This window comes from Belonocnema kinseyi, chromosome 6 (assembly GCF_010883055.1).
Source record: "Belonocnema kinseyi isolate 2016_QV_RU_SX_M_011 chromosome 6, B_treatae_v1, whole genome shotgun sequence".
NCBI classification, from domain to species: domain Eukaryota; kingdom Metazoa; phylum Arthropoda; class Insecta; order Hymenoptera; family Cynipidae; genus Belonocnema; species Belonocnema kinseyi.
The window spans coordinates 42,312,864-42,324,458 of NC_046662.1; the positions used below are offsets into that span (position 1 = coordinate 42,312,864).

Sequence of the window (11,595 nt, forward strand, 5' to 3'; positions counted from 1 at the left end):
TTTTTAGTAATTTGATAGAATTCGTAATTCTTGTTTTAATTGTGAAAAATAACATTGAGAATAAAAGAATCAAATTTTTGGATAAACGAAACATGGTGCAATAACATTTTAACTAATAAAATTTCTCGCCTGAATTACATTTACAAATTTTCTTCGAGTTACTTTACGTCTGGAAGCGTATTCGTGGTTTAAATGGTAAAAAAGAAAATTGAAAATTAATAAATTAAGTTAGTGGTAAGATGACACGATTTGCAGTAAAATGTTTAATAAGAAAATTGTTTTTTATATCATGCGTACTTTAAAACATTTTAAAATAAGACAAGCATAAAATGGAATTTTAGATGAAAAGAAATCTCAGTATAATAAACTGAAAGTATATTGAAATAAATATTTCGTTTTTACAATTACTTGTTATAAAAAATCTCATTAATAGTTTATATCACATATGCCCTGATGTATCTTCATTTAAGAACGATCCACACAGTTCTTACATAATGCATAAGGCTCGGATAATACGGATTGCTCTCGCGCTATAGCTCGGATAAGATGGGTGAATTGTTTTTGTTTCAACCTCGGATAATCGTGAACTCGGATAGAGCGGGCTCGGATAAGCGAGGTTCTAACTGTATAAAGTATAAAGTATGCAATGATTTGAAAATTTTATGCAATAAAATTTTCTGATTCTAAATCTTGCATTACCAAGTCAGCTAAATTATTAGAAATATGAGACCCTATGGTAGTTCGAAAAGTTTGCTATACAAATTTTGATGAAGTTGAAAGTAAATATTCTGCATTATGAATTTGATTCCTTTTTTTAATTGATCTAAAAGTAATAACTTCAGCACGTCATCTGTTATTATATAATAAAATTCGTTTTAAAATTGGCGCCTTTTCTTCTGAATTCTTGTATGATAGTTTAGTCTACATTGATAAAAGTCAATTTTGGAGTCATTCTTATGGGGGCAGGATGCAATCACAGTCTGCTCTCATAATAATTATTATGTTATTTTTAAACAATATTAGTGAATCTTATTTTTATCCAGCTTTATTATTTATTTAAACAACTGACATATACATCATAAATAATCTATTTTGTACATTTAATCTAAACTTCTACATAACAACTTAATGAAAATAACTTTCCTCTTTATTTAAATTCATTCCAATATAATTTGGATTTCAATAATTGACTACAAAAATGACATCACGGAATTTCTTTTGAATTCAATGTAAGTTGTTACCAATGAGTTCTCCTGAAGATGAAAACAGTGAATTCTCGAAACGTTGGGAAAATTTTTAATAGATCTTGTGCTTGAGTGTGACCTTCATGGTCGTTTCAAGGTCAGCTTTTTTAAAAAACGGAAATGCCCCTTTTTGACACTGGCAATCGAGAGAACGGAAAATCATGCCTTCAAATATGCACTTAGGTCATACGTTCCGGATGACCTTAAAGGTCACCCTAAGGTCATTTTGACTCAAAGAATGTTATGATAGATATAAGAACAGAATTATTGGAAAATATTACATGGCAAACAAACTTATATAAGTATCACGCATTAATAAAAGTCTAAACTTTAAACTTGACCCTGACCTAGCGGCGGTTTGACGGTTACGATCGCTCAGGTCCAGTAAATGAGGTGAATTCTTAGCGTTAACGAAAAACATTACCCAAGTGGTGTTTGAGGTTGCTAAGGCTGCAAGTGCTGGATATGACTTTTTTCACCTTGGGGATAACCTTGATAACCTGAATACATATTTTATTGTGCGATTTCCCTTTATTTCCATTGCCGATGACAAAATTAGGCTTTTCATGATAAAAAAGTTGTTCTTGAAATAATCATAAAGGCCATCAAGGTTATCCACAAGGTCAAAATAAAAGTCACATTCATCACAAATAGATTCAGCCTCAGCGACCTCAAAAATCTCTTAGGCAGGGTTTTTCGTTACCGCTCAAAATTTCCCTCAATTACCCGACCTGCGCGGTCGTGACCTTTGAACGTCCACCAGATCAAGGTCAAGGTCAACATTTAGACTCTCATAAACGCATGATTCTTACATAAGTTTGTCTGCTATGAAATATTTTTTAATGATGCTGTTCTTATAGCCATCAAAACATTGTTTGAGTTAAAAAGACCTTAGGGTGACCTTTAAGGCCAGCCGGAACATATATCCTGAGTGCACATTTGAATCTAAAATTGTCCGTTTTTTCAATGGCCGTTATCGAAAAGGTGCTTATCTTTTTAAAACAAAAAGTTTACCGAGAAACAACAATGAATGTCATCATCAAGGTCAACACTAAGGTCACCATTAGGTTCCTTTTTAAAAGTTACTATAGGAATGACTTTGACCTTTGTGAAAAATAGCTTATTTGAAAAGATTCAGGCCTGTTCTGCTACTTTTGTGAGCCTCTGTAAATATGATAAAAAATATTTTTAAATATTCAATTTTATTCAATTTTCAAAGAATTATAATATTTATTGTAGAAACCAACAGTTTATATGAGTTTCACTATCTGCATATATTTCAAACATAGAAATAACATAGACTAAGAAACGATGATTAAATATGCTTTTATTTTCAATAATATTATTCTGTTATCTTACAGAAGGTCAAAATAATAAGTATGATCAAAATTGACTAATTGAGAGTCTCAAACTTAATCCAGGTCCTTATAAGCATTGGAAAGGTGTTGGAGAAACTATTGTTTCAATTCAAATTGTAAAGGCTTAGAAAATGGTTTATTATTTCAAAATTGTGAAAATTTTACAAGTTATTCAGATTTCTTCTCCTGATTCAAATCAGTACCATATTTAGCCTTTCTAGCATATTCAAAATCCTCAGATAAAGCCTTTTCTGGGTCCTCTAAGTCTTGATTCCCTGCATTGTGATGTGTTCTATGTCCGATTGGTAGTAAAGACTTTGCACCTGGTGGAGGAACGCCATTTTGAAGCGTTGGTTTTCTTCCATCAGATTGAAAATCGTCATCGCTACTTGTATCCTCACTAGGAGGGTTGTCAATCCGTTGCGATATACCTAATTTCATCCAAAATAAATAGAATGATATGATCACAGTAAACACCAGGAATAAGTTTGATATTTAGAATGGATAAAAACGCAGCAGCACGTTTATCTGACAAAAGAACAAATTCATCTAACGAAAGATAACATTTATCTGACGAAAGATAAACTTCATCTGACGAAAGATAAACTTCATCTGACGAAAGATAAAATTTATTTGACATATCTGATATGCCAATTGGCTGCGTCAAGGTTTACTGAAAAAATTTCCTCTACTAATTTAAAAATAAAATAACTTTTTTTCAACTTTGCATCATTTTTTTATGAAAAGGTTTAAAATGAACCTTATTTTATGTACTGAAATTCCTCCAAAGGAAATTATGGGCCGAGGCTTGGTTGAGGAGTAACAGAATAAAGTTTTAGTAGAAAATCTTCGTAGAGGGACGCACGTTACCATAACGAGCTAGAGGGCAAACCTCTTGGAGTATAATAACAAAGTTTCGTTCAAGTATAGAAAAAATCTTAACTGCTTATTATATTTCGAAGATATTTTTAGTAAAAGTTACTGACAAATTACAAATTCTAATATGTGAAAAAATCTACTTAGTAAGCTTCTAAATTGTAGACGAAAGTACGAAAGCTTGTATTTATAGTTTTTGAATTTCCCGCGAATTTTCAAAATTTTACATGTTAGCTGATAGGTGGCGCTTATATTCGTTTAACTAATTTCAGTTTTAATAAATTCAGATCTAGTATCTCTAATAAAAATATAACTGATATTGTTCTCTTATGGATCCAAAAAGTAATTTTAAACATAATTGTGCAAATTCTTTTCAGGAATAAAATCATGTAAAATCAAAGACACTAAGGCCTGTATCGTCTGGTATAAGAAAGAAGTTTCCCCAAATTGGAAAAAATGCAATGATTTGTTTAAATTTCAGAAGAAGATTTTGTCAATTTGATGCAAAATCACCTCGAAATGTAGTTAACCTAACTGAAAAGGATAGAACACAAACAGATGCTAATAATAAATAACAAGTCGAAAAAATAAACAATGATCCAGACTTTTCATTATCACCAAATCACAATGACGAATGTAAGGATGATTATCACACAGCATGCGTTGAAGTTCTGACACAAATAAAAGAAATGTTTGAGGAGACTACTGACCTCTCAAAAAATATTTGGGTCTAACTATACCACCTAAACCATGGGGCCACAGGAAATTAACAAAGGAATTTAATACATCTGATCGGTAAGCTCAAAAGCCAAGAAACTTTTTGCTCAAATAGGATTCTTGACATCACCCGACCGAAAATTGGGGAAAAAATTTCTAGTGGAAACTGAAATTTCAGTACAACATTTCTACGAGGATGATGATAATAGTCGCTTGATGCCAGTTATAAAGTAATTTGTATTAGTAACATAAGAAGATGGATCCCGTAAACAAGTTTAGAAACGATTGGCATTGTGCAATCTTGCAGAATTATTTCAGCGTTTTCAAACTGAGCTTCCTGAAGTCAAAATATGATTTTCTAAATTTGCACAGCTTAGACCGTGCCACTGCGTTCTGTTCAACGAAAGTGGCAAAACTCCTTCAGAAGCCTGCTATTTCAACGAATGCAAATCTTGCCCCAAGTTAGACACTCTGAGAGAATATTTTAGTAACATTTTTGATGAAGTTATTTCGTAGAAGACTTTTCTAAAAAACTTTTCAAGGTCAAATTCAATTAATTTAATGCAAAACAACAATCACTGTTTATGAAAGAGCTTAAAAATAAGTTACAAGAGGGTGAGTTCTCAATTTAATTTGATTTTGCGGAGAACTTCGCTTTCGTTGTTAAAAATGCTATCCAATACCAACATTGGAATAATAATCAAACAACAATATTTACTATACTTATTTACTATATCAAGAATAACATTTTAAAAACAAGTGCATCATTGCAACCTTTTGCACCATGAACAATATTTTAGCATTCTTCTAGTATGGCACTTTCATGCTACTGCTCATGACAAAAGGGCATTAGATGGTATTGGCGGATATCTAAAAAGACAAACCGCAAAAGCTAACTCACAGCGTTTATCGGAAAACCAGATTCTAAATACTTATGCTTTATTTGCATGGACACACGAGAGGCTAAAAAAACAATTGACAGTTTAGTTCTAAGGGAAACCACACTGAGATGACCTTAAAATTACAAGAAAAATTTAATAAAGCTAATGAGCAATTGCAATTCCCTTCACAAAACAATATCATGCTTTTCTTCCAAAGAACGTAGGTCAAATAATTGCTAAAAGAACTGGATTTTCTATGGATTTTTACGAATACCCCAAAAAGAAAAAGGTGAAACTATTTTCAAAAAAGGAAAACCCTACTGAAAAAAGTAGGTCGCGTATAAACGATGAAGTATCGTTCAAGTATAAATTCAAATACCTCATCGAATAATCAAATAATAAAAACAGTGTTTATTTACATGAGAATTAATACTAATTCTCTATTTACAAATACTTTTTTGTATTTAATATTTATTTTATAATTACTTATTATAAAAGAAAATTTAAATTATGTAAAAATCCGAAATGGATCAAAATTTGTTACCCATCAAAAGATGATGAACAGATAAAAATATAGAATGTGAGTGCGATAAAATTTAATATTACATGAACTTGATATTTTGGTAATGAGGTAGAAAATTTCTGTCTATTTTTTATTTTATTATAATTACCAAAAAATATCGAAGAGGCAAAAAGCAGAACCGAAAGAAAGAACTTCATTGTTTAAATTAGAGAAAACTATCTCTTCGCGAACTGCGGTTTAACTAATGAAATTTTCGAATGTACAGTTATACTAATTACTCTCTCGTTATTCGTCATAAAAGATTATAAATAATTATTATATTGGCTGACTGGCGAATATTTATTACTCTTAGATATCTACGCTTCACATGTATTAATAGGGAGCAATAATGTTTACTGTCATAAAATAAAAAAGCTTATCAGGCTAAAAGTCGGACACTTCAGTTGGAACTCTAACAACAAAAATCACATAATTTTGAAAATGATACAATTTTTCGAATTCTATTCTGATAAAAAATTGCATGATGATAGTTTTAAAGGATTATTCATATTTAGTAAAAATCTTGATTGAAATTTCTTTATATACCGGAAAAATAGTTTTTTCCCTAATTTTTAGGATTTTTAAAATATCGAAAAGCATAAAACTTTTTTAATTTTTATCGGAATAAGAAAGGTCATGAGAATAACTTTCAAGTGCTTTTGTCTTGTACCAGAAAATTTGATAAAAATTTCTGATACTCTTTAAAAAATTTGGTTTAAATTTTGAAAATGCTATCATTTTTCAAATTCTGTTCTGATAAAAAATTTCATTATGCTAGATTTGAAATATATTTCATATCTAGTTAAAATCTTGATTAAAATTTATTTACATACCAGAAAAATAGTTTTTTCTCCTATTTTTTGATTATTTTAAAAATGTTGAAAAGCAGGGAACTTTGATAATTTTAATCGTAATTGAAAATTATACAAAGATAATTTTCAAGCGTTTTTGTCGATTACCAGAAAATTTTACAAAATGTGCAAAGCTCGTTAAAAAAAAATTTTAATTTTCTATGGAATTAAAAATCACACGAGAATAATTTTCAAGTGTTTTTGAAATGTAACAGAAAATTCGACAAAAATGTCTAAAGCTCTTTAAAAAATCTAGTGGACGATTTTGAAAATGCTATAATTTATCAAATTCTGTTCGGATAAACATTTCATAGCATTAGTTTTGAAAGATATTTTATATCTAGTATAAATCTCGATTGAAATTTCTTTATACTTAAAAAAAATAGTGTCTTTCTCCTATTTTTTTATAATTATAAAAATTTTGAAAAGCATGTCACTTTTTACATTTTTATCAGAATTTACAATGATATGAGGCTAATTTTCAAGCTTTTTTGTAATGCATAAAAAAATTTGATGAAATTCTCTAAAGACCTTTAAGAAATTTTGTACTAACTTTTCAAAATATTATTATTTTTCCAATTCTGTTCTGATAAAAAATTTTATTAGGTCATTTTGAAAATATATTTCATATCTAGCGAAAATTTTAATTGAAATTTCTTAACCTACCAGGAAAATAGTTTTTTTCCTATTTTTGAAACACTTTCAAAATGTCGAAAAGAATACAACTTTTGAAATTTTGTTCGAAATTAAAAATGATGTAAGGATAATTTTTAAATGTTTTTGATACGTACCAGAAATTTCGAAAAAATGTCTAAAGAACTTTGAAGAAATTAGTATAAAATTTTGAAAATGTTATAAATTGTTAAATTATGTTCTGATAACAAATTTCATCAGGTTATTAAAAAAATATATTTCATATCTAGCGAAATTTTTTTTGAAATTTCTTCACATACCAGAAAAATAGTTTTTTCTCCTTTTTCTAATTTTTAATATGTTGAAAAGCAGGCAACTTTTATAATTTTCATCGTAATTAAATATTATACTAGAATAATATTAATTTTTTTGTCTATTACCAGAAAATTGGACAAAAATGTCTGAAATTCTTTTTAAAAAATTAGGATATAATTTTTATATATGCTAGAACTTTTTGAATGATTGATTCATTAAAAAATCTATCCAAAAAATGTATTTCTTTCTTTTTGAAAGTGTTTAGAAGCATAAAAATAACATAAAAATTTCAATTATTATTGAAATTAAGAATTGCATTACAATAATTTATAAGGATTTTTCTCACTTTCCAGAAACATTCACAAAAATTTATAAAATAAAAAAATGGATTTGTCAAATTTTGAAATAACTCTAATTTTTTAATTTTTGTCGAAAATATCTGATTAACGTAATTGTCATACTAAAACGGAAAGTTTTTTTTAATGATATTCGGACTTTGTGAGTGCCGAAACGTAAAGATTCGTTAAAAACTAGAGATCGAAAATGTAGACCATTGTATTACACTATCATGAATGAGAATGTAAAAATACATCAAACTATTTAATTTGACCATTGAAAATTATTGGTGAAAATAAAGCTACTCAAAAGTGATATTTACGACTGTAATACCGCCAAATTTTTAATCTAAGTGTATAGGATGGTTTTTAGGCCAGGCTGAAAGGGGGTGGGAATCAGAATGAAAAATAAATTTATAGCTTATATTTGGTGAAAATTTTTAGAAGGGCCCTGTAATTTTGACACTTTTTTTAAATGCTACAATAACCAGCCTCGTATTTGAAGAAATGAGGAATTTGCAACATGACATTCTTATATGGAAATAACGGAGTGTGGGCGGCATCTTTTAGTACTTTCGAATAAAAAAAGAAATAATTATTTTCTTTTTAGAAACCAATCTTCCAAACAAAATTTAAACTTTTTTTTTAACCGCCGTATTTTACATGTTGATCTTTATCATTCTGAGAATTATTTGTCAAAATGCTTTGTCGCAAACCTGAAAAATTTTCGCTTGCAATTGACTATTCTAAGAAATTTGATGCTTCATATAATTACTAAAGCAGAAAATGCTGTAGTTTTAAATGTTCGCAATACTTTCAATTATCTTTGAAAAATAATGACAAATACACTCCTAAAAATAGAAATTTCCATATGATATTAAATTCTACTAAAGAGTCATATTTTGGAAACACATCGAATGACTTAGTTGTTTCCAGTAAAAGAAAACTCAAACTAATGACCAGTAGATAACGTCTTTATTTCCAACCATTTCATATGATTTATAAAAAGTACAAATAATAAAAATGGTCCAAAACTACAGTGTAAGAATTGATTCTGGCCTCCATCCTGGTCCGTCCTGACCATTGAGACTGCGACGGAAAGACATTTACTACAGTGTTAATTTCCTCCTTTTGGTGTTGGTGGTCCAGCAGTTAAAGAGCCAGCCTTAGCAGGGTTTTCTTCTCCATTCTTACCAGGGAGTGGTGATAAATCTGCAGCCTTAGAAGGGTCTTTTGATAGATCTCCATCCTTAGGAGAGGGTGAAGATAAATCTCCAGGCTTAGAAGGAGATGGTGTTACATATCCTGGCTTAGAAAGGGGTGGTAGTACATCTCCATTTTTAGCAGAGGGTGGTGGTACGTCTCCATTTTTAGAAGGGGGTTGTGTTACATCTTCAGGCTTAGGAGGGGGTGGTAGTACATCCCCATTTTTAGCAGAGGGTGGTGGTACGTCTCCATTTTTAGAAGGGGGTTGTGTTACATCTTCAGGCTTAGGAGGGGGTGGTAGTACATCTCCATTTTTACCAGAGGGTGGTGGTACGTCTCCATTTTTAGGAGGAAGTTGTGTTACATCTTTAGGCTTAGGAGGGGGTGGTGGTACATCTCCATCTTTAGCAGAGGATGGTGGCATAACTACTTTTTGTGGTTCTGGTAGTGATTGTCTCATTGGTCCAGCCGATCCATCGTGCCAAGCTCCTTGTTTTTCTCCATATTTATCTTTTTTATCCCCAGAATGTTTAGCTTTTTTAAAAATTCCAAATATTACAAGTTGTTCAGGATCGTCTGAATTTTCATCCCTGTCACATGTGCTAACATCTGCATTTTCATGGCTTCTGTCTTCTACTTCTTCTTCCTCTTCTTCTTCTTCTTCTTCTTCATTATGTTTAGCGTTATCAGATTCTTTGGATTCTTTAGAGTCTTTACCTGCCTCAGGTTTGCTGCCATTTTGATGTTGTTCATTAGGTTCTTCCGCTTGTTCCGTTGGTTTTAGATGTTCATATCGTTCTGGTTTAGATCCGTCCTTGGGTTGACCTGGAGGACTTGAAAGCGATTCCTTAGGTTCTTCGAACTTTTCAGGTTTTACATGTTCCTCATATTTTCCTCCTAGTTTACCCTGATCAGCTGGTGACTTGCTAGATCCATCTTGAGGTTGAGCTTGAGGATTAGAAGCGAGGTCAGGCTGCTCATTTGGTGATGTTTTAGGTCCATCTTTAGATATACCTAAAGGGCTAGAAACCGACTTAGATTGGTCATTTGGTGTTGTTTGTCCGATTACTGGAGAACCAGCATTTGAAGGGTTCTTGGTGTCTGCATTAGGTCCAAGGTCGTTGAGTGGCAAGCTCGAGGCTAATTCTGTAACAAGAGAATATGAATTTAATTATTTCTAAAGTTTAGAAATAAAACAAAGTGTTTTTGTTATTAACGTTGTTATTGTTGCTTATACTTACGTATAAACACCGCAGAGGTGAAAAGTAGAGCAGATATTAAGAACTTCATTTTCTTGGCTAAAACAAGAAATTGATTGTTCTGTTTTTGCGAGGCAACTGATGATTTTCCAGTCTAGCTGATATACGTTCTCGGATTACGTTTCAACTGATGATTTTTAGAAGTATCCTGAGGATATATATACCACCTAATATCCGGTGGGAGGAGAATATTCACGTGTTACACTCTTATATCCGTCTTTCATCAACCTGAAAAATGTCCATGGCATGGATCATTGTGGAAGAATTTGCTAATTTCGTAGCATTATAGCGTCAACAAAATTTCTGAAAAATACACAAAAAGAAGGTAACTGATGCCAAGTCGCTATGCTTTCAAGCACGTGTCGTAAAGGCCAAAACAATTCTTTATCAGTGTAAGTGCACTGTCTAGGGTGATATTTATTGTTGACACACAGTGACCCAGTTTTCAATGTCTCAACTGCCTATACATTTTTCAAACCTGCATTTTTGTTTTGGGATTAAATTGTCTTTAGAACATTTCCTCATATTAAAAATTTTTAATTTTAGACAAAATATATGAGACTTTGATAAAATTATTCAATGCTTTATTACAATTATGGAAATCCTTTATGCATCTTAATTTAACCCTATTTTTTACTATCCTTAAAAAAGTCAGGATTTCAATTTTGTCCAAAATAATTTTATCGCAAATACATTTCGAACCTCAGCTATGTTCGCTGTCATGGTCATTATCAAAAATGGAAATCAATCAAATTCCTTTCAATATTTATATCACTTCAGAAGAGCCAATGATTTTTATTTAAAATGTTAATCTATTTTTCATTGCCGTGAATGTAGGTTGACATGCAACCCTGAGATTATTATTTATTAAAATCTTAAAGAAGACAGGTGTTCACAAAAATGATGGCCCCGAGAAAAATTTCCGTCAACAAAACAGCTCGTTTGAATGTTTTCCTAAAACTTGCCAAATATGTATCTTCTTAGAATGAAACAGAAATTTTCCGCAGAGTTTATCTGATATTGATTTTTTTCGTAAAGAATGACATAGATAAATTACCAATATGAGGGTTATTAGGAAAAAGATGACCACTTTCAGTTCAAATAATTTTTCACTTTTCCTTTAATTAATACATTTTTACAAAATTATGTCATTAAGGTATTTATGTTAAAGCACAATTTAGTAAAATTAAAAAATTTAAGACTTCAAAAAAAATTATAAATAAAAAAGGAAGCAAAATGATTGTCACGCTTTAGTCTTGGACTACGTATTTAGAATTAAAAGTTGCAAAATAATATTAAAACCATTTTATAAATATTTCTAATTCACATATATTACATATATTGCTATTTTAGGATAA

The 11,595-nt window shown here is 30.5% G+C and overlaps 1 protein-coding gene across 1 annotated transcript; it reads right to left on the reverse strand.

Annotated features, from left to right (window-relative positions):
* Positions 1-8,889: 8,889 nt before the first annotated feature.
* Positions 8,890-10,341, reverse strand: LOC117175352 (protein diaphanous homolog 1-like). Its single transcript, XM_033365059.1, has 2 exons — positions 10,220-10,341; positions 8,890-10,124 (listed from the first exon to the last, which is right to left on the reverse strand). The coding sequence occupies exons 1-2, from the start codon at positions 10,266-10,268 to the stop codon at positions 8,890-8,892; spliced, it is 1,284 nt and encodes a 427-aa protein (XP_033220950.1). The 5' UTR covers positions 10,269-10,341.
* Between the last annotated feature and the right edge of the window lie 1,254 nt (positions 10,342-11,595).

Bases quoted from the DNA above. Each gene is read 5' to 3' on its own strand.
- LOC117175352 (XM_033365059.1), bottom strand. From the start codon at position 10,268: ATGAAGTTCTTAATATCTGCTCTACTTTTCACCTCTGCGGTGTTTATA. The intron at 10,125-10,219 runs GTAAGTATAAGC...CTCTTGTTACAG, and splicing joins CACCTCTGCGGTGTTTATAC to AATTAGCCTCGAGCTTGCCA.